This window comes from Canis lupus, chromosome 28 (genome assembly GCF_003254725.2).
Source record: "Canis lupus dingo isolate Sandy chromosome 28, ASM325472v2, whole genome shotgun sequence".
In the NCBI taxonomy this organism is placed as follows: Eukaryota; Metazoa; Chordata; class Mammalia; order Carnivora; family Canidae; genus Canis; species Canis lupus.
Genome location: NC_064270.1, coordinates 14,984,766 through 15,007,148, shown reverse-complemented (window position 1 = coordinate 15,007,148; position 22,383 = coordinate 14,984,766). Strand labels below are relative to the sequence as shown.

The 22,383-nt window shown below is 44.4% G+C and overlaps 1 protein-coding gene across 9 annotated transcripts in view; it reads right to left on the bottom strand.

The window, feature by feature from the left end:
• GBF1 (golgi brefeldin A resistant guanine nucleotide exchange factor 1) overlaps positions 1-22,383 on the bottom strand; it is a 120,816-nt gene that overhangs the window by 12,275 nt on the left and 86,158 nt on the right. For 2 of the 9 annotated variants that reach the window (XM_025467018.3, XM_025467020.3), the window contains exons 4-23: positions 21,000-21,131; positions 15,852-15,970; positions 15,168-15,276; positions 14,595-14,655; positions 13,284-13,338; positions 12,464-12,559; positions 9,400-9,547; positions 8,845-9,068; positions 8,164-8,332; positions 7,512-7,723; positions 6,876-6,974; positions 6,117-6,311; positions 5,695-5,884; positions 4,392-4,532; positions 3,976-4,064; positions 2,341-2,543; positions 1,758-1,881; positions 1,292-1,417; positions 941-1,023; positions 40-276 (exon numbers count right to left, since the gene is read on the bottom strand). In XM_025467018.3, coding sequence (XP_025322803.1) covers positions 40-276; positions 941-1,023; positions 1,292-1,417; positions 1,758-1,881; positions 2,341-2,543; positions 3,976-4,064; positions 4,392-4,532; positions 5,695-5,884; positions 6,117-6,311; positions 6,876-6,974; positions 7,512-7,723; positions 8,164-8,332; positions 8,845-9,068; positions 9,400-9,547; positions 12,464-12,559; positions 13,284-13,338; positions 14,595-14,655; positions 15,168-15,276; positions 15,852-15,970; positions 21,000-21,131 — 2,812 coding nt within the window. The remainder of the gene's footprint in view (positions 1-39; positions 277-940; positions 1,024-1,291; positions 1,418-1,757; positions 1,882-2,340; positions 2,544-3,975; positions 4,065-4,391; positions 4,533-5,694; positions 5,885-6,116; positions 6,312-6,875; positions 6,975-7,511; positions 7,724-8,163; positions 8,333-8,844; positions 9,069-9,399; positions 9,548-12,463; positions 12,560-13,283; positions 13,339-14,594; positions 14,656-15,167; positions 15,277-15,851; positions 15,971-20,999; positions 21,132-22,383) is intronic. The other 7 variants (XM_025467019.3, XM_049103007.1, XM_025467022.3 and 4 more) reach the window with 4 other exon arrangements.

Genomic DNA, 22,383 nt, shown 5'->3' with positions numbered 1-22,383 from the left:
GGTGAGAGGAGGTCAAGACCAAGGCCATAGCTGGGCTACCTGAAGCCTGAGATGGCTTTCTGGATAATTGTTTCCTCAAGGCTTTTGTCAAAGACATAAGAAAGGGCAGCAATAGTGGGGCCCCACGTCATGGTGAAGAGGTCAAGATCATAGCTGCCAGCAGGCACACGAAGGAATATGCCCTCTGGGGTGGCACCTCGATGAAGTAGCACATTCCACACATAGTTCTCCCGAACCAAGCCTGTCTGCTCTTCAGGCATCACAATTTCCTCATTCCTGTCAGGAGGTAAAGGAAAGTAGGTACACTGCTGTTAACCTGACTGGTTCCAAACTAGAACACCAGGTTTTGCCCATATTGGAACAATCCATCAATGAGAGGTCACCAAAAGTGCAGCTCAGTAGTCGGCTTCCCACCCACTAATGGGATCAGGGAGAAATAAAGGAAGTGTTCAATAATCCCCCATAATCTCAAAGCCCTGTCTCTTAACTGGGGCCGTTAGTTCTGTAGTAAGATCTCCATTCTTTCTGGGTATTAGAGGATGAACATTTCTACCTTTTCTTATTTACAATAAAAAAATAAGTGTCCCATCTCTGACCTCTGACCCAAACTTTGCCCTCCAGTGCCCATCCTGGGTTTTCTACCAGCTTCAGAATACATTTTGTGAGCTGGACAGGAAAACCTAGCTGCTTTGGGTTCAGAAAATGGGCCCATGATATTCCACCTAGCAAAGGAAGTTTAGATTCTAGCTCAGTACTAGAGCTTCAGTACTGTTCAGGCTTCTTTAAGGAAGAAATGGGAAGAGGGGCTGCCCAGCTGAGTCTCAAGGCTAAATCCAGGGCATAAGAATCATTGAAGTCTGATGCAACTCTAAAATCTGGAAAAGCAAGCAGTGTGTTTCTGCTTAAAAGAGATGCCGAACTATGCTCCAAAAATACTCACTTGATGGCATGGTACATGTCCTCCAGGATGTCTTGCTCAAAGTCCTTGCCTCCATTCACACCTTTTAGGTTTTTGCGAAACTCCTAGAGACAGGCCGATAAGCTTTTCCCCCCATGTGTCAATGCTGAAGCCCCACCTAAGGAACTCCTGGGTCTATGGTAAATAGGGTTTAGGAAACAGTAGTGAAAGAGCCCACCTCCCTAACCCAGTTCTTTTCCTGTATTGGCCAGCCCTCCCTGATTCCCTTGGACAAACTCTGTCCATCGTGCCTACTGAAAATGCCATGTATTTCCATCTATACCTCCAAAACTGTGCTGGACCCTCTCTGCCTTGGCTGGAATCCAAATTTACCTCTAGAGTCATGGGTGCATTCTGTTTGCGAACGTTGTGGTTGTGCTGGTCAGTATTAAGCAAGATGACAGCATAGGCCAGAGCAAAGCAGGCATCGCTATTGGCAAATGGGGAGCCATTACAATTCTGAAAAAGCAAAGACCCCACCTGTATCAATACACTTCTCTGCCCAATCAAACCCTTCACTACCAACCCACTGACCAATGCTGGGTACATTTTCTTTCTGGGGGCTAACTTTCAACCCACTGACCAATGCTGGGTACATTTTCTTTTTGGGGGCTAACCAGCCAGAAAGTCCCCAATCTCTTGCCAACTCCTTAACAGAGCTGGTCTCTCTATCAAAAGCTTGCTGATGTTGCTCTCAGCCTTCTTAGGAGACAGCAGCTGGGTCCTTCAGTTGGAACTATAAAAATCTTCCAGTCAAATGAACCTGGGATGCAGGGCTCAGTCCTGCCACTCAACTCACCCTCCAATGCTCTGTGAATGCCTCCAGCAACCTCTGGATGACTGGTGCTTCCCCAGGTAAGCGAAAGGCTTCCAGGTAGAGACGAAGAGCTTCATCCAGCCGCAGACCCTGAAAGCTGAAGGTGCTAGAGGAAAAGGAAGAGGGATAAAGAAGCTAAAGATCTATAAACTGGAAATGTTGGGCTCTGGTCCCTCTAACCTTCTCATACTGGAACAGAGGAGGCTGAAGGCAAAGGGGAACAATCTTGTGGTCATCTCTAACACAGACTAGAATCTGACAACTCCTAATTTTAGTACTTTCCACATCAGTGCATTCTTGCCTGGAAACCTCATCCACTGGAACTCTAACCTACCTGTGCTCAGGAACCCTGTTCTATCCCTTTGCAGTGCTCTCTATGCAGAATGGAATGGCTCCCCAAGCTATCTTGCTGGAGACTCTTTCAGGTCCAACAGACATAAATCATGGGAAGAGGAAGACTGTGTGACCTAGGTCACCAGCAGGAACTGACTGAGATTGTTTTGAGGGAGAGAAGCCTTGCCCTTTGATCACCAACTATATCCCCCATTTCTTGCAGTTTCCTCACCTCACAAAGCTCTCCAACAGGTCAATGTTTTTGCGGTCACTCACAAACTCTCCAATCATTTTCTTGTCCAGCCGAGGGTTCTCTCGGAGCCACTGGGCTACCTCTGTGTTGTCCATTGGGATGGTGAGGAGGCCTTTCTCCTGCAGAAACTGGATTCCCTTCTTTGGTTTCTGGTTGAACTGCTCTGTGCCAGTGATTAGCAGCTGAAGGAAAAATACTAGAGGTGTCACAACCTGCTCTGCTCCTAAATCAGACAAGGCCAGGCTGCATTCCATCACAGTGCACAGCTGGTCACATAAGGGGCTCCGAGGTTGTGGTTCTAAGTGACTCCCAAACTAAGGCTGGATCATACTGGCCCTAGCTTCCCTCAATCTTCATGTCTAATTAGAACTGATTGAGAAATTGGGGTGCCCAGCCAGCATAGTCTATAGAACATACAACTCTTGATTTCAGGGTTTAAGTTTGAACCCCACACTGGGAGTAGAGATTACTTAAAAATAAAATACAGAATTAAAAAAAAAATTTGCACCATAAGGGGCACATGGCTGGTTCAGTGGGTAGAACATGTGACTCCCGATCTTAGGGTCATGAGTTCAAGCCCCACATTGGGCATGGAGCCTACTTAAAAAAAGAAAGAAGGAGGAAGAGGAGGAGGAGGAGGAGAAAAAAAAAGAGAAGAAGGAAGAGGAGGAGGAGGAGAAGAACAACAACTAGCTGAGAGGCTCCTTTTCACTCATTTTCTGAGTTCTCACGATACACAGGGGCAGCTCCTGTCCCTCAACTTGGGGACCAGGAAAAAGTAGAAGAGAGGCTAGAGAAGGTTCTCTCCTTTCCAGTTTTATAGTCACTCCAGCATTTGTTTATAAGCCTAGCTTGGATTTCCCTACTTTCTTCAGTTTCCCAGCTTTTAAGGACAAGGTGAACTCACTGATTGAGAACTCAACTTTTTGTCTGTCTAGTCACAGCCCTGCAATCAAGGGAACACATAAACCAAAGTCATTTAGGCTGACCATAAGAGGAAGAAAGGTTTAAAGAAAAGGTTTTCTTTGTTTAAAAAACATTTTTTTAGGGATCCCTGGGTGGCGCAGCGGTTTGGCGCCTGCCTTTGGCCCAGGGCGCAATCCTGGAGACCCAGGATCGAATCCCACGTCGGGCTCCAGGTGCATGGAGCCTGCTTCTCCCTCTGCCTATGTCTCTGCCTCTCTCTCTCTCTGTGACTATCATAAATAAATAAAAATTAAAAAAAAAAACACATTTTTTTAAACTTTATTAAGGCACCAGATAAATGTCAATTCCCTTTCACTGCCAATCCTCACCCCAGAGCTTGAGATTACCAATAACCTCCACTGACCCACATGATACCAGGTCCCAGGCTCTTGTTACCACAAGTAACACTTGGCTCTCACATAGGGCAGCATTTGCCCAGCAGCACACAATAGGGTATGCCTCATTACATGGCCTAGAAGTAAAGGGTTTCAAAGGAGAATGGGTGGTTGCTGAAGTCCCAACAAACATAAAGATTCACCTTGGGAAACCATTCAACGAGCTGCTAGACTCTTCCTTATCCTCTTTTGTAGGGTTTCTGTCCTAGGCAGAGGCAGGCAGAGGCTAAGCTCTGGGGATAGTTCTACATACCTTCTTTTTGTTTTTAATTTCAATCAGTTCCCGTGGATCTGGCAGGAGACAGGAAAATCGAGGTGGCTTCCGGGTAAACTTTTTGTCAGCTAGGAATGGGAGATGGGAGGAAGAAAAGGAAAAATCTTTAAGACCTCTTTTACCAGTATAATGGCTTTTGGAAGATTGCCAATATACTCTCTAGTGAAGGAGAAATGTCTTAGAAATTTTCTTGTCCTCATCAGTCTTCCATTTCCCTAGAAGTCCTATCTTCTTGGGCTCCAAATGTTTTATTTCCTCTCTCCAGGTTTGAGGGCATGGGTGAGCAGTCAAGGTTCACTCACATACTACCTAGGGTATCTGTGCCCCATTTCCCTCTGCTCTCCACCAGGCCCCCCGGTTGAGGGGGCTGAGGATCATGGACACCCAGTACCCACCCCCAGAGTCAGCAGCTTCCTCCAGATCACTGCATCCTGGCTTCCCATGTTCTGCTGGCAGCCGCCCTCCACCTGGCAGATGTAGACCTGGGATGTCTGCGGCTATGCCTACAGGTTTCCCATCGCTGGCTGCTCTCTCACCTGGTAGGAGAGAAGAAGATAAAGGAAGATGGGGTAGGAAACCAAGTAGAGCTGCAAGAGGAGTACTAGGCCAAGGAGACGTGGATAGGTCTCACATAGACCCACATAGGTGACCAGCCCTGAACAGAACAAACCTAAGCCTACATAAGTAGTCACTGTTCCAGGTTAGTCAAGCATTAGATTCTATAACTTAATAGAGATTACCTATTCCCATTCTCTGATCTTCTGCAACTTCAGTCTCAAAGGGATGTCAGAGAAGATTAATTAGGGTGGAAGCAGATACTGGGGTTGGGGAAAGGTAGGGCCTGGAGCTTTCAGGAACAGTAATCTAGGTTCTCTTTTCTCTCCATAAGGAAATAATAATACTCCTATGTTGTATATCTGAAACTAATGTACCATTGTATTTTAACTATGCTTTTATTTTTTAAAAGATTTTATTTATTTTAGAGAGAGAGAGACAGTACACAAGAGTGAGAGTGTGCACACGAAGAGGGGGAATAATAAAGGGAGAGGGACAAGTAGACTCTGTGTTGAATGCAGAGCCCAATGCAGGGCTCGAGCCCATGGCTCTGAGATCATGACCTGAGCTGAAATCAAGACTCGGATGCTTAACCAACTAAACCACCCAGGTGCCCCTGTTAACTATACTTTAATTAGATAATAATAATAATAATAATCATCATCATCATCATCACCATCATCATCATATAAGCAAGCTAAAGTGTGGAGGAGGAGAAAAGGACAAGTCCATGAGTCTTGCTAACCTGCCTGACCTATGATTCAAACCACCAAATCCTGGAATTGGGAGAGCCCCCAGGGGAAGTAATATAAGGGAAGGAGAGAGGATTCAGTGAGTAGAGATGATAAAAATAGAACTCTGGGATCCTCAGGGGCACCTGGGTAGCTCAGTCAGTTGAGTGTCTGCCTTCAGCTTGGGTCATGATCTCAGGGTCCTGGGATCGAGCCCCATGTGAGGCTCCCTGTTCAGTGAGGAATCTGTTTCTCTCTCTCCCTCTGACCTTCCTTCCTGCTTATGCTGAAAGAAAGAGAGAGAGAGAGAGAGACAGACAGACAGAGAGAGGGGAAGAAAGAGAAAATCAGTCTTAAAAAAAAAAAAAAAAAAAAGAACTCTGGGATCCTCAAAGAAAGAAATGCCTCTCACTATTGCTGGATTCTCGGGTACCATCCACCGCCTCATAGCCAGATCTGGCTGCTTCTTTCTTCTCTTGCTGGGTAAGACTGTTGAGGACTTTGGCCTGGCAATGGGCCTCAGTGCTGTCAATCACTGTCAACAGGGCATCAAGAGACAGGAGGTGTGTTGTATAGAGCTGACCAGACACAGGGAAGGCATTCTGGAAAATAAACAGACCCAGTAGACCTGAGGTGAGAATACTTTACACTTTATCTTTTTCCAAAAACCCTGAAACCTCCTATAACTTCTACATTATCCTGAGAAAATGCCTTTCTTCTTCCTGTTCCCCAACTTTCAAGTGTTTCCCACCCTGCATATAGAATGCTTACTACTACCAGAGAGATTTCCTTAATAGAGCCTTCTTTCTAGAGGCTAGTAATAATGCTCAGCACCTTGGACAGCAGCTTGGTGAGGTCTTCAAAGAGGTTTGAACAGTAGTAGTCACAATCATAGTTGATATAGAGCTCAGTGACAAAACTGGGGATGTGCCAGAGCTGCACAATGGCCTCCAGTGCCATCTCTTTCATCTCATAAGGCATTTTGGGGTTCTCCACAGTGATGATCTCCATGAGCTTTTTGATGTACATCTGGCAATAATCCAGTAATAGCCATTTGGGTGGGGAAGCAGTTAAGATAGAGAAGAAAAATTAGACAGGAAAAACATTAAACACAAGAAGCCCAGCCAGGAAGCATACATTAAGAAACCCTTGAAGGTATTCTATCCTCCTCTTTGGCCTCCATGTTGGGGGAGACCTGGCTCTCTACCTCACACTTGATCAAAAACAAGTTGCCTATTGCCCCTCTTTGTGCTCTCTATGTAAGCCTGACCTGGTACTACTCAGAGTTCCATTTTGCAACTTAGTGCCAGTTGGACTTGACTGCCTGTGCTGCAGAGGAACTGCTGAGGAGAAAAGCCATACCCACTCATGGCAAGGTTCTCCATCAGTCCATATTTGGCTTTTCTCATTTTATAGCCAGCCAGTGCTCCTTTTAATTTTTCCACCAAAGAGGCCAGCCAATGAACCAAACTATGAAGGCTAAAAGCACTCTCTTGCAGGAGCCCCTAATTCCCATTCTTGCAGAATGAGAGAGCTGACCCCAATGAATGTCATACATCTTATTTTTTTCTTCTCCAAGTTCAATAAACTCACCTCCAATTGGAACTTGAGATGTTCCCTCATGCTCTCAAAAAGCAGGAAGCATACCCGCAGGGAAGCAGCATAAAGGTTGAGTCGCTCTACACTGAGTAGCTGGAGATCAGAGTAGGGTTAAATCATTAGGTTTCTGAACCTATGGCTCAACCAACAGAAAAGCAGGAGAGCAAAACTATATGAGGTTGCCACTAAGGTCCTGTGTTCTAAGGGAACTCTATATCTAGTTATTCCCATATTTCTCTATGGCTGCCAGAGTCCCCAGGGAACTAGTAGAGTCCTATTCACAAAGACCTCTGGCTAATTGGGGAAGGAGGTTCCTTCCCAGATCCTATATCCTTTGCACCAATCAGCCAAATCTTCCTGTGCCCCCTGGTCCTTAAGAGACCCTGAAAAATAGTCAGGGGCTCAGAGCCCCTCTAAAAATTCAGTGTTGGGGATCCCTGGATGGCTCAACAGTTTAGCGCCTGCCTTTGGCCCAGGGCGCGATGCTGGAGAATCGGAATCAAGTCCCGCGTCGGGCTCCCAGCATGGAGCCTGCTTCTCCCTCCTCTTGTGTCTCTGCCTCTCTCTCTCTCTCTCTCTGTCTATCATAAATAAATAAATAAATATCTTAAAAAAAAAATTCAGTCTCACCTGGAGTAAGTGGCGGCACATCTCATCTTTGATGAGGCCCAAAAGGGTTTGGCACTGGGCTACAGGGGCAGATTCAAGAGCCACTGTCAGCAAATGCAGTCCCATGTGGATCATAACTTCTGAATTGTGGCGGTCATGTGGATTGGTGAGGGAGATGAGGAAGCGGAAGAGCTCACGGATGCAGGGAAGACCATAGGGAACCAAAGCTGTACCTAGGGAAGGCCAAGAGTAAAGTGGGATTGCTAAGAAACAAACAGCTTCGTAGCTTGGCCTGGGCTGCGCTGTATTATTATACAAGGCAATTTCAGGTAAGTGATTCTCTTCAAGAAAAAAAAAAAGTTTTCTTTCTGGGGAGGTAATATTACTCTCACTTATTAAAGCGATCAGAATTGATGACCCTACTTTCTGTTAAAAATCCCAAGCTTTCTAGTCTTCCCTCTCACTTCCTATTGTCCACCAAAGTCCCTCTGTATAAGCTAGAGAAGGGGTCCATCCATGCCAACAGTCCTCTGGCTTGATTCTATTTCCTGATTAGAAAATGGCCTAGAACCTGAACTAGCAGGCACTTTGGTTCCAAGATAGTCTAGGTTCAGAATGCTCAGTGGGCAGGATGGGGGAGGTGACTAGACAGAGCCTGTCTGAGAGAACTCACCTTCTTTCTGGGAGGACTGTGTAAAGCGCACACCCCGGGGATTGACGTAATCCATGTCATGGACAGAGGCAGAGTCAGAGTGGTCAGCAGGAGACGTGCACTCCTCTAACACTTCGGGGATGGATTCCACAGATGCTGACTGGGCCTTTTCCACATGGACTCCTTCCTGCTATGACCAGTGGCCAGGGGATAGGAAGAGGGATGAAACAAGAGGAACTTGGGACTTACTCCCCTGAAATATCTATGCTCCAAGTGTCTCTAATGGACTACAGGTGCAGGGCTAGATCAGTGGGCTGTGAATCAATGCACAATGCAAGATGGCTCAGAGCAGGGTATGGTGAAAGACTCAGAAAGCACCTCCTGAGGTATCAGTGACATAAAGTGACTAGAACTCTAAAGGCAACAGAGGCTCTCTTAGGTTTGGGATTTAGAAGATCACCACTACCTTCCATACAAAGCTATTACTTCACTTTTGCAAAGTATTACCTGTATGCATGACTTCATAAATCCCATGAGCTACTTCTCACAGTGAGTGATGCTGTGGATTTTCTACATAGGAAATACGAAATAACCCCCACCTCAACCTTCTTTTGAGCCAAGGCCTGGACAAAGGATGCAAAAGATCAAGCCAATTCCCATAGGAGAAGACTAGAAAAGGGCCTTTAAAAATCAAAGCCATACCTGCGGGTCAGGCTGCTCAGGAACCCCTAGCTCACTGCTACCAGGCTCTGTAGCTGTGCTATACCCTGGAGAGCCAGGTTGCTCCAGGTCAGTGAGGTCCTCCTTGGAGGTGGTCTGAGAGGAGAACTCCAGGCCACTGTCTGTAGAGGGGCTGACCACCGTTGAGGCAGCTTCTGAACTTGCAGAGGAGATGGGAGTGGGCACATCAATGAAGGGCATGCCCCCTGCCAAGCAAAGTAAGTAAGGCTTGAAGATGACAGACTCTGTGTGAAACACATACCCTCCATGGCACCAGGGGTTCTATTTCCTAGACTGCATACTAATTTCTGCAAATGCAGGTCTCTAAAGTAGCCAGAGTTCCTCTGGAAGGAGAACCACCTTACGTCACTGCAGAATTGCTAAATGGTCACAGTCTGAACAGACCTGCAGTTTTCCCTTTTTGCTCTTAGCAGAAGGACCAAAGCCCCTCAGTTGGCTGGTTTTCAATGTTAAAATCCCTGAGAGAAGAAGGATGTTTATTTTATCTAATCAGAGGAAGCAACCCAGGGTACTCACCAGTGAGGTTAGAGGATAAGGTGGTTCCATTGGAGGTGGGCAACTCTGAACCTGATGTTACTTTGGTCATATGGCGCAGGGGCCGGGGGGATCTCTTCTGTTTCTTCCACTTGGATGAATCACTCATGCCTCCTGCTCTCATTTTCAGCTGGAAATATCATATCTCATTAGCACTCATATTCAAACTAATATTCTTTCCCTAGAAATCTCCCTTCTTTTATTCCTATTAGTCCCTAGAAAATAGCCTATATGCTCCATCTGTGCCAAAGGAAAAATCTTTTATTATTTTATTTTATTTTATTTTATTTTATTTTATTTTATTTTTTATTTTTCCTTTGGAAAAATATACCATCAGAATACATTCCTATACCATCAGAATACATTCCTACTCCTCTAACCTGGCTTCTACATCTGCCATTTTACAGGTCAGCCTCCTAAACATTTTACTTTTAGGCTTGCTACATATTACTCTACTTCCCTGAGTCCTGGGTCCTGAGCAACCCTATAAGTCCTGTAGATGGTGCCTGACCCTCTTGCACAAAGAGTAAGGGCAGAAGCTCCTTTGCCTGAAGCTTCAGATCTCTAGGTCCTAGATTCCAGGTATTTGCTCAGGTACCTGTAGCACAGCCTCCTACTTCTAGTTCTTACCCAACTATGAGAGCCTGCTCCATCCCTGTCACACTCTTAGCTTTCCCACTGCTTTGTGAACTGGGCCTAGACCCTAAACATATTCCTGGCTCTCTGAAATCTTTGCATCAGATTGGTCAAAGGCTCATTCTCTGGACTCAAGGAAGGAATGGTATCCCAGTTGATTTGTGGAGTTAAGGATGGAGGTCTTGACATGCCTCTGTTCTGCTCTCAATTTTGGTACATCAGTGAGACCTATCCTTCTTACTGTTGGGTCTTTCTAGATGCAATTTTATATTCTCAGATGGTAAGCCTACTGATTTCTTGGACCCGTGCTCTATTCCATTTCCTTCTCTCCTGCTGTATTTCCATTCCTCCCATAGCTTCCTTTTAGTTGCAAAGGAAAATCTCTAAAACCCATTGTGGGAACTATTTTGGGATATAAGTTTTAATGCATTTTCTCCATCCTAACCTCATAGTTACTTTGTTTAGGCTCATTTCATTTTCCTGGTCCCAATGCCTTCTGTTAGGGTTTGAAACAAATCCCTCTAAAGTTATATCATACTACTCCTAGACTGATGGACCATTCCTGGATCAGACAACAGTAATGGTCCAGGAATCATTAGAATGCCTCTAAGAGGGTAGAAGTATTTTTCTTCCCTCTCTAAAGGCTAAACACACGCATGTTATCCTTGGCCTGTTCAATTCTTCTAGTATTTGGGGGATAGGCTTCCTTCCTCAACCTTCCGTAAGCCCTCCTGAACATGGGTAACCACTGATCCTTTGCTTAGAAATCACATAATTCTTCCTTCCTTACCAATAGCTCCACTCAGAAAGGAAAGATGTCCAAGAGATGAGCCCTGCATCCAGCTCTTACTAATGCAGCAACAGCCTCACACTGGATTTACACTTCTTGTCCCTTCATCTCCAAAATGCCTATAGTAAAATGCCTAGAATGGAACTTCAAGTGCTCTGAGCACTGTGGCTAAACAGTAACCAGGGTGCTCTCTCCAGTAACCACTAAAGGTCATCTGTGGGAAGTTCATGGTAAAAAGAATATTATGGGAATAAGAGTCAGCCAAATATACAGTCAAGAAGCTCAAGAGATCAGTGAGAAAAAACAAGAACCCCCCCCCCCGCCCCGACATAATCGACAATTGTTACTGAAGTCCAATAAGTACTAACATCTGGATCCACTTTTGTGAGCTACCTTTTCTCTCTAGGCAGCCTCTCAATTTCAGGGACTTCTACTTCCACTGAGTCCAGTCACTCATTGAGAATTGAGATTCCTTCCTACACCAGGATTGTCCTTCCTGTTTCCTTCTCTAACCTCTGCAAAGCTAGCTCCAACTTGATCATTCCAATTAATATTCTCTGCTTTCTGGCTGGAGTAGGAGACAAGATGCTGCCAGTTCTCACAAATGCCTCAGTCCTTAAAAAGTACAGTTAGGCTCCCTAAGGTTCCAAGGTGGGGGTGGCAGTAGGTGTTCAGGGAACCCTATAACACTTTATCCATATAACTCTGTATTTCCAAACAGCAGTATAAGCTTTACAAAGAACGGGCAGGTCCTAGGTCAATAATCATGGCAAAATCCTGGGCAGCTATTATAGAGAAATGCAACTTGAGACAAGTCAAGCACACAAATGAAAACTGACACAATTCATGCAAACAGAATGCAGGCCTATAGACCATTTAGCTAGGTATATACACACACACAGTTCTTATCTTCCAGAATGTACACTCTTGTGATAGACAGCCTAGACAGTCCATACCTCCTTTTCTCCCTCTTCTTCTAAGGCAGGGATATGGGGATAGGGGTAATCTTTAACTTGAACCCCTCCCTTAGGCTCCCCTACATCTTAACTTTTAAAGGACAGAGACCATCTCTGCAGAGCCCATCCTGGGCTATCCAGCTCCTTTCCATTCATCTAGAGTCCTAAATCTTCGAATAAGTCCTTTAATGTTAACTAAGAAACAAAGACCCTAACTAGATGGACCATCCTTTCTTTCCAAACCCAGTTCAGGTATCCAGATAGAGTCAAGAACTGTGCTTAAGCTCTATATGCCAGCTCTGAGATAGGGAGGGTAGAAGGGGAAGGGCTTTGCTTAGAGGTCCCTCACAGTTCCCCTAGAAATGATAGACATTAAACCTCCTAACAAGATGTCAGCAGGACCCAGGCTCTCTACATGATATATCACCAGTTCAAATCTTCCTTCTGCCTCCAGACAACCAGATGACCTAGGAAAATTCCCAACCCTGCAAAGCTACAAAAACACACAGCTCTTCCAAAGCCATGCCGTGTTACTAAGGAGGGTAAGTTGTGCTCTGCACAATGGAAATGGGACCCAGATGTTACATATTTAAAAACAACAACAACAACAACAAAACATTTAAATAAATTAAAAGGGGGAAAGGAGAGGGAGAGGGAGAGAGACCTTGAGGTTCTTAAAGAGTAGTACCCTCTCTAACTGGTTCAGGGCTTTGGTCTGCTCCCCACTACTTAGCTCCAGTTTGTTGAGACATGGAGAAATCTGTGAAAGACAGGCAAACGAACGATTTAAACAAAGTGAAATAAACTCAGACACACGCCAACAGGGCAGAGGGCAGGAATGGGGATGGATAGCTAGGGAGAAGGGAAGGTCAGGTGCATGCACCAAATAGCCAAGGGTCATCTTCATGGGCAGAACATCTTACGGCTGCAAGTGGGATCCTTATCAGAGGCCTGTGAAGTCCAGGACTTCAGTTCAAGATAGAAAGAGGCCATTCTTCTGACCACCATTCTTCTAGTAGTTTGAGAACCTTCTGATCTAGAGTCAGGCTTGATTTGTCTCATCAACAGAGACTAGTGCAAGTGTGATCCCAGTCTAATCCAGCATTAGGGTGGTACTTAGGGCATAGGGTCCTTGGGCCTCCTACCTGCTGACAAGGCTGGGCCTTGAGGGGATGGTAGGACGTTCACCTTTATCAGCATACATTTTTATTGCAACTTGATAGGCCTCACCAAGTTTTCATGAAGGACTGGCTCACCAGCTTATGTGGTGGGTCAACAAAGATAGGCTGGGAAGGAAAAGTTGGGGAAGAAAAGGTATCTGGGGAAAAAATAAATTTCTCACTAAAGGAGTGACAGGTATTTCTAGATTCCAAGCAGAACTGTATAGACAAAAGCATGTTTTTGCTAAGCAGAGGTATCCAGGAAAATCCCCATAGCACTGAAGTTGGGAAACCAAGATTTGGATGAGGGACAGCAGGTCATACCTTCTTCATGTTGGTCCCCATATAGTTCTTGGGTTCTTCTTTAAACTGAGGTAACCTATAAGACAGAGAATCCCACAGACTGCCATTAGGGATAATAACAAACCTCCCCTGCATGCCAGCTCCAGCCCAAAGATACTCTGGGCCAGAGTATGCCCTGTCTCTTAGGAAAAGCTAGGAAGAGAAGCAGCTTTTTTAGAGCCTCATCAAAGGAAGAAATGGGGGGACTTATAACAAACACTTTCTTAAAAAGAATGTAGTCACTAAGGCAAGGTGACTAAGTGCCCTTGGAGTGTGGTGGCTCTTTTCATCCTAAACTGACTCCTTCCTTTCCTTATTTGGCAAGAATTGATGAAAGACACAATATGGGGACATCATAGTCCATCAAAACCCCAGGACACTGGGCATAGAGTGAGGAGTTAAAGGCAGGTCAAGTTTTGAAACCAGTAGATCTGAGCCTGAGGAGTAACAACGCTTTGCATCAGGGTCCAGGGGCAGATGTAGTTTGTAGATAGTAAGAATTATAACTTATGGATTTGAGAGCAAAATGAAGTCCCCTCAGGAAGCTTTTTTTTTTTTTTTTTTTTTTTTTTTTTTTACTTTTTAACTAGACTAGGTTTTAGAGCAATTTTAGGTTCATAGCAAAATTGAGCAGAATATACACTGATTTTCCCTTGTAGAGTCCTGGCTCCCACAGATGCATAGTCATCCTCATTATTATTATCTTCCTAAAGAGGCTTTAAAGCTCTTGCCTCAGTCAGTTCATCTCAAAGTCTATTGAAAAAAGGTGTAGGAAACAGGCAGTTAGGCATAGTATGAAAAGGCCTCTTAGACCCTAAATTGAGGGCCTCGACTAAGGTAACCAGTAGTCTTGGTTTGCCAGAGACTGAAGGGTTTGCAGGGATGCAGGACTTGCAGTGCTAAAATCAGGATAGTCTAGGCAAACAAGGCAGTCACCCTAGCCTTGGTCCTTCCTCAGAGAGCTCAGCACCCTATTCCGGGCTCCCTTGAATTTGGCTTCCTCTCGGGTTCCCTTTCCCAGCTGCTACCCGCACAGAAACAGACACAACTTTGGGAAGCAAAACAAGGTCTGTCAGCCTAGATCAAATAACCCTCTGCATCCCCCTGAGGCCAAGCCAGCTCTCTCCTCCTCCCTTGTTCAGTAACCCTGGACCTAGAGAACTACCCCATCCATACTCCCAGCAGCCTCTGAAGTGGCTGTGGGGTTGGCCAGGTCCCTGAAGTGGCTGTGTGGAAGCAGGAAGGCTCAAGAGGCCTGGGCAGCCGGGCTGAAGCAAACAGCAGCAGGTTTACCTTGTGAAGAGCAGCTGCACCATGTCTACGAGAGTGTGCTCTGCGGATTTTCTCAATAACTCTGCACAGGAAAAAACAAATAACACAGGTGTCATTACTTGCTGTGCTATTATCAGGAGGCTTCTCAGAGCAGACTCCCCTCCAAACCTTGTTTACTAAGGATTATGCCAAACTTATTAAAACCAGCTCCAGCTCAGCCTGGCAGCCACAACTTCACTATCCCACTAGGTGGCACTACTGAGTCAGGCGAAAAAAAAAGGAGGGGGCAAGATATGTTTTCAAGGTCTACAGGCTAGTCTCAATCGTAGAAACCCCAAGGGAGGAAGATTTGGTGCCTGGGTTGAGTCCGTTAGGGATCTATCCCAGTTCCTGCCCTAGCAAAAAGTACTAAGGTCTCTATTCTAGCTGTACAACAATCAAGTAAAGACTTCTAGACCCCTATGGCTCCACAAGGTAGGTGATGGAGAAGTCCTGAGTTTTCTACCTCTCTGGGGTTCAGAGACAGCATCCTTTATTTATACTCATGGATACTGGCCCTAGGAATGATGGTAGGCCCAATATTAAAGCACCTACCACTGAGCCTCATTTCAAAGCAGATCCGGAAACAAGACTGCATAATCTCACACACAGATTCATTGGTTAGGTGGGCACCCGCTGGGGTCAGCAACAGAGTCCGAAGCACCTACCAGGAAGAAAGTGGAGATACAGTGATAAATAAAGCAGGCTAGGTAAAATGGGGTTACCTGAGGGGAGAGAAGCTGCCTCCTGTTCTTTTAGTCTCCTACGAAAGCATTCAGGGATGAGAAAGAGAGGTTAGCAAGAATGCTGACCTCACTTCAGTTTGGTAGTGGGGGGGGATCTCCTAGGAGCTTGTCTTGGGAACTGTGCTTTCACTCTGTATGACCCCAACACAGTTCAGCACTCACTCCAGCCCTAGCCCACAAGCCCAATAGATGGATGGCACATATCTGCCAGAGGTACAAGTATATTAAGGGCTTCCGGTATTTGATATCAATTCATTTGAAGCTTTTAATTATTTCCTTAGAAAAACCTTTTACAAAAAAAACCCCCCAAAAAACAAAACAAAACAAAACACCCTTTACTTTGGGTACCCGAGCTGCTTGTTTGGAAACAAAGTAGCTCCCTAAGCTCCAGTGGAGTCAAAACACAACTTCAGGCTGCGGGCCGACTTAGGTAAGGAGAGCCGACAGCACCAGCTCCTGGCCATTAGCCTAATTGCTCTTCCCCTCCATTTACCTGAAGGATTTTCATCAGGACAACCTCATCGCTGGCAGGATCTGTGCCCACAAAACGGGCGTGGGTGACAGCATCTGCCATGTTCTCCATGCCCTCTGCTGTGCCCTCATGAGTGGGATCTGCTCCAACAAAAAGAGGGAAGACTAAATGGTATGGAGAGGGAGACAGAAAAGGCAAGATATCCTGTATAGGGACTGCTTTGAGAGACTGTTCTTTCTCCTCTGCAATTTCCTAACCCATGGCTACTACTTGAGCTACCTGAGAATTTTGCCCATAAAGATTTAACCAGCTCCTCAGTACAAATTGCACTATGTAAAATGGTGGTTCTCAAACTTAAGGATATTATCAGAATCACCCATTAGACTTGTTAAAAATACAAATTACTGAGCCCACTCAGACTTTTGATTTAGTGGGGCCTGAGAATTTGCATTTCTAACCAGATCCCAGGAGAAGTTAATGCTGCTGGTCAGAGGAATCATACTTTGGATTCACTGGTGTAAGGCTACTCATTCCACAGAGGAAGGGCCTAGAAATACGAGTTTTTGACCCATAGCAAGGGCCAAGTAGGGTGAGACCTTTGAACACCAACGTTGTAGCCTTTCTCTGTTCATGTATTCTCTTTCAACACATCTCTCTCTGGTTGCTTTTAGAGTTTTGTGTTCAGGTGTAAGCAGGGTAGGGGAGTAGGGGAAAGAAATGGACAGTCCCTCTGCCAATACTAAATCTGGGTACCACATTACAACAAATCAGAGACCTGTTCTTGCTTTGGTTTCATTCTTATTTAAAACAATGTGACATGAAGCAAGAATCATTTTACCAGCTTAACTAAACAGGTATTAGAAGAGAAACGGAACAAACTAAACATAACTAGAGCCTGGCTGACTGGGGAGGAGGAGGAGGAGAGAATTTCAACAGTGAAGAGGGGAGAAGATAGCTCAGACAACCAGCCCCGCTAGAAACTAACACAAATGCTGCCAACGGGGAAACTGCTCCCATTCATGTGTTAAATATCCACAAGGAGAACCAAAGAAGGGGCCTCCATCAAGACCTACAAAAGTCCCCACAGAACTGCCTGGATTATCCTTGAAAGGGAAACATAAGTAGGAAAAAAACGCAAAAACATTACAAAGCTTTGCAAGTGACCAAAAAAGTTGCTCCAGAGGGGGCATAGTATAATATAGGAGCACCGGGATTCCTGGGTGGCGCAGCGGTTTGGCGCCTGCCTTTGGCCCAGGGCGCGATCCTGGAGACCCGGGATCGAATCCCACATCGGGCTCCCGGTGCATGGAGCCTGCTTCTCCCTCTGCCTATGTCTCTGCCTCTCTCTCTCTGTGACTATCATAAATAAATAAAAATTTAAAAAAAAAAAATATAGGAGCACCTGTGAGTTTTAAGTGGTGGGAATTAAAAGACATCCTACCATTTTCTCTTTCCTGGTACCTGAAATTTAACAGAGTTCCCAAGCCTAAAGCTCAGGGGGATAGGTGAGAAACCAGAATATTTCCCTTGCAACAATTAGCCTAAAGACTTTCATTAATTGTAATGGTTTTCATCTTTATCTTCCGTCCTGATTACTCTCTGACACCTGGCCAAAGACTCAATTCGTCCTTACAGCATTGCCCTACTCAGCATCAGGGGTGGTTACTTAGAGGTCATATACAAGGAAGCCAATTTCATGATAATATATAGTATATGGGTGACTCAGCCACTTCTATTACTCCAACTGTCTCCATGTTTCTCCCATTCAACTCATTCTATACTCTGTAGGTCCTTGGCCTGAGTCTTCTCTCTCAGCCCTGCCCGACCATCTTTATTCAGGCCAACAGGGGCCACAGCAGGACCCTTCCTAGCACAGGAAAATTCAGGTCTTCAGTGTTGTATGGTGTTTCAGAGCTCAGTGAATGGCAGTGTTGCTTCCACATCACAAGGCTCCCAGGGGTCTATTTCTTCCCCTCTTTCAGTAATCTCCCTTGTTAAAGTAGTTTAACTGATCTCTTTGTAGCTCTTACCCTCTGAGGTTGAATGAAGTAGCAAAGTTAATTTTCTAAAAAGGCAGGTAAAAGTGACAGTTTTTTTTTTTTTTTTAAGATTTTATTTATTTATTCATGCAGAGAGAGAGAGAGAGAGGCAGAGACACTGGCAGAGGGAGAAGCAGGCTCCATGCAGGGAGCCCAACGTAGGACTCGATCCCGGGTCTCCAGGATCACACCCCGGGCTGCAGGTGGCGCTAAACCGCTGCACCACTGGGGCTGCCCGTTTTGTTTTGTTTTGTTTTGTTTTAAGATTTTATTTATTTATTCATAAGAGACACACAGGGAGAGGCAGAGACACAGGCAGAGGGAGAAGCAGGCCCCATGCAGGGAGCCCAATGTGGGACTTGATCCTGGGACTCCAGGATCTTGCCCTGAGCCAAAGGAAGATGCTCAACTGCTGAGCCACCCAAGTGTCCCAAGAGTGACAGGTTTTTAGAACTACAGCAGAGCCTGTCAGGTAATCAGTGGCACGAATCCTAGTCTGGCAGCTGTGTAGGGCCAAACAAAAGGTGATCCTTGGAGTAGGATCTAAAATAATCCTAGAAGCCTTGGGTCACAGGATTGAGGGGTGAGGGCTATTTCTTCCAGGATAGCCTAAACAAAAGATTGTTTGGTTTAGGATTACTTAGCAGAACTTGTCTGCCCCAGGACCCCTTCCTTAGAATGTCCTTTCCTGGTCACTCTGGAGCAGACTGCAGGCAAATTTGCCAATCTCAACTCCTTTGCCTTCTGGCTTTCATTCACTCCTTCCTGCCCTCTTTCTCATGCCCACTGCAATCACCACCTCCAGCATTCTCTTTTCCCACCACAGGAAACTTCAATGACCAGCTGGCCTGAGGTCTCCAATGACAAGCCTGTCTGCCAAGACCAGGAAGGGGGAGAGAATAACACTGACAAGAGACTAAAGGGAAGAAACAGAGGGCGGCTGGAGAGAGATGACCTGCAGGTGGTGCTCAGGGCAAGGCTGAAAGTAGCTGAGGGATTTTTTTTTGCTTAGGAAAAGTATGAAGCTAGGACTAGTGCCTAGAGAAGCTGATGCACCTCTTCAGAACTTAGCTGGCACCCAGGATTTCTAAGGGTCCTGAATGCTTCAGCTAAGCAAATCCCATTTTCTAGAAAAGATAAAGGGTTTTATTGCCCTGAACTGAAGGCCATTTTTTTTTTTTTCCTGGCTGGCTACAGCCTAAACGGTCTCTTTTCTTGTCTCCTTACTTAGAAAGAAAGACAGCTGCCTATTTTCTAAGTTCCTCACCCTTGCGCATGGGCTAGCAATAAGAGAAAAGGAATTCAGGATCCAACTACAAAGGAATCTGAAAAATACAGCATAAACAAATTCAGAGATAAACAGCCTGAATAAAATATTTCGGCTAGATTGGGAGAAAATATTTATAATACCCTGATAGACAATGGACTAATATTCCCACTATACAAAGAACTCCTACAAATTAGTAAGAAAAATAAAACTCGGGATCCCTGGGTGGCGCAGCGGTTTGGCGCCTGCCTTTGGCCCAGGGCGCGATCCTGGAGACCCGGGATCGAATCCCACATCGGGCTCCTGGTGCGTGGAGCCTGCTTCTCCCTCTGCCTGTGTCTCTGCCTCTCTCTCTTTCTCTCTGTGTGACTATCATAAATAAATAAAAATTAAAAAAAAAAAAAAAAAAAAAAAAAAAAAGAAAAATAAAACTCAATAAAATAACAGGAAAAGAGGAAACTCAAATGTTTAACTTAAAAATACATAAAAACAATAAAATACCAGTTTTTACTCATCAAATTAGCACAAATGAAGAATCTAATATTCAGTGCTGGTGAGAGGGTGGGGAAATGGAAATTCTCAAACATTACTGTTGGAAGTATAGATAACTATGATTTTCTAGGAAAGCTGATAGTACCTATGAAAATATAATATGCACATGGCCATTAATCCAAAAATTTCAAGTATAGGAATCTGTCATACAAAGGAAAATTAATAAATAAGGACATATGAACAAGAATGCTTATTTTAACATTATTTAAAGTGGCTCAAAATAGGATACCCATATAAACTTCCAGTTATATGATACATAAATTCTGGGGATGAAATGTAAAACATTGTAACTATAATTAAAAATACTACATTGTATATTTGTATATGTGCTGCCAAAGCTAGCAAAACTACATTGTATATTTGAAAGTTGGTAAGAGAATAGATCTTAAAAGTCCTCATCACAAGAAAAAAAAAATCTGAAACTATATGAGGTGTTGAGTGTTAACTAATATGTATACTAGTCATTATGCTGTATACCTTAAACTAATACAATCATATCTCAATAAAACTGGAAGAAAAAAGAATAAATCAGATAGATAATTATATCACATACATTTTTTTTTCACGTACATCTTTCTACATTAATACTATTAAGTGGAAAAAAAGAAAATCCGTAGCACATAATCCTATTTTTTTAAATGGTACTTTACATATATTTATATATGTGTAAAGAAAGGTATAGAAAGATTCAAACCAGCCTGTCAACATTATTTGCCTAAGGAAGAAGAAGGAACATCGAGAGAGGAAAAACCATTCATTTTTCTTTTAGTCACCTCTTTATCTTCTTAAAATAAGTATACATATTTGAAAAATAACTTTAAAAAATAAACCAAATCAAACCTCCAAGAGCACCATACCCATAATTCCCTTTCTAAAGCACAAAGAAACCAGAGTCCCAAGGAAACCCCTTCTTCCTCCCCACTCTCCATGACCTGAGTCAATTAGCATGATGAGGGATGCCTGGGTTGCTCAGAGGTTGAGCACTGGCCTTTTGGCCTGGGGTGTGATCGTGAAGTCCTGGGATCAAGTCCCACATCAGGCTCCCTGCATGGAGCCTGCTTCTCTCTCTGCCTATGTCTTTGCCTCTCTGTGTGTGTGTGTCTTTCATAAATAAATAAATAAAATCTTCAAAACAAAACAAACCCCTTCAATTAGCATGATGAGTAACCAATTAAGAGTCTTACTTCTCTCCTACAAGGAAACAGATGGCTAGGAGAAACTTTCCATTATCATCAGCTCACTGTCTAAAACCTGACCACCCCACGAAAGGCAGGAAGTACTGTGGTCATCTAACAAGGCCTGAGTTCTTACCTATGAGTGCATAGGACAGGAACTTGTTGACAGAGGTAAGTGCCAGTCCAGTGATAGGGCCAGTGGTATCTTCAGAGCGAATCACTTCCAGAAATGGACGGAGGAACACATTGGGTTCAATTTCGGAGAGTTCTGCACGAAAAGAAACAGGAATGAAGGGATGCCATCTGACAAACGCTAAACCCTAGAAAAAGACCCTTCTTATTTGTGCCATAAGGCTAGAATTCTTAGTTACTGGGCCAATCTTCCTTCCTCTGAATTAGCTTAAATCATCACAGACACTGTATCATTTTACCTGTAAAATTTTTAGTATGTAGCTCAAAGATTAAGAAGTTAAAAAACAAAAACGCTACAGTATTGAGGTGCCTGGGTGGTGCAGTTGGTTAGGCATCTAACTCTTCATTTCAGCTTGGGTCGTGATCTTAGGATCGTGAGATTGAGCCCTGCACTGAGCTCAGCACTCAGTGCACTCTGCTTGAGATTCTCTCCCTTACTCTCCCTCTGCCCCTTCCAGTTGTGCTTTCTTTCAAATAAACAAATAAATCTTAACCACCCTCCCCCGCCCCCAAAACACAGTATCATTATCATGCTTTAAAAAGTAGCAATAGGGGCACCGGGGTGGCTCGATAAGTTAAGAGTCCCACTCTTGTTCTTAGCTCAGGTCTTGATATATCAGGTTGTTGTTGTTGTTTTTTTTTTAAGATTTTATTTATTTATTCATGAGAGACACAGAGAGAGAGAAAGAAAGACAGAGACACAGGCAGAGGGAGAAGCAGGCTCCATGCAGGGAGCCCGATGTGGGACTCAATCCCAGGTCTCCAGGATCACATCCTGGGCTGAACGTGGTGCTAAACCGCTGAGCCACCTGGGCTGCCCTTGATAGCAAGGTCTTGAGTTCAAGCCTCGCATCAGGCTCCACGCTGGGCATGGATGAATCCACTTAAAAATAAATAAGTAAATAGCAATAAAATGGTTAAGATGGTAAATTTTGTTATATATATTTTACCACAATTTAAATGTTAACAGTAATTCTTTAATATCATCAAATACTGTTGGGTCAATTTTCCATGTCCATTTCACCACTCTTCCTAGTTGCACATAGATAAACTTCATCTCAAGTATAGCCAATGTGGCCAAAGAGGTCCCAAGGTGAGCTACCTTTTTTTTTTTTTTTTTCTCTGTTATGGTTAAGGTCACTTCTCTTAGAGATAAAGAATGTAGCACATCCCAGGAAGATGAGGGAAAACATTGAGGCTTCTAGTCCCTTGCTGAAAAATAAGCCTAAAAAGAACAAAAGCCTGTGCAGTCACTACTCTTAGAGACAGTTTGTAAGCTTGGAAGGTCCTAACTACTCTTCGGCTGCCTTTTTGCCTAGCACAAAGTA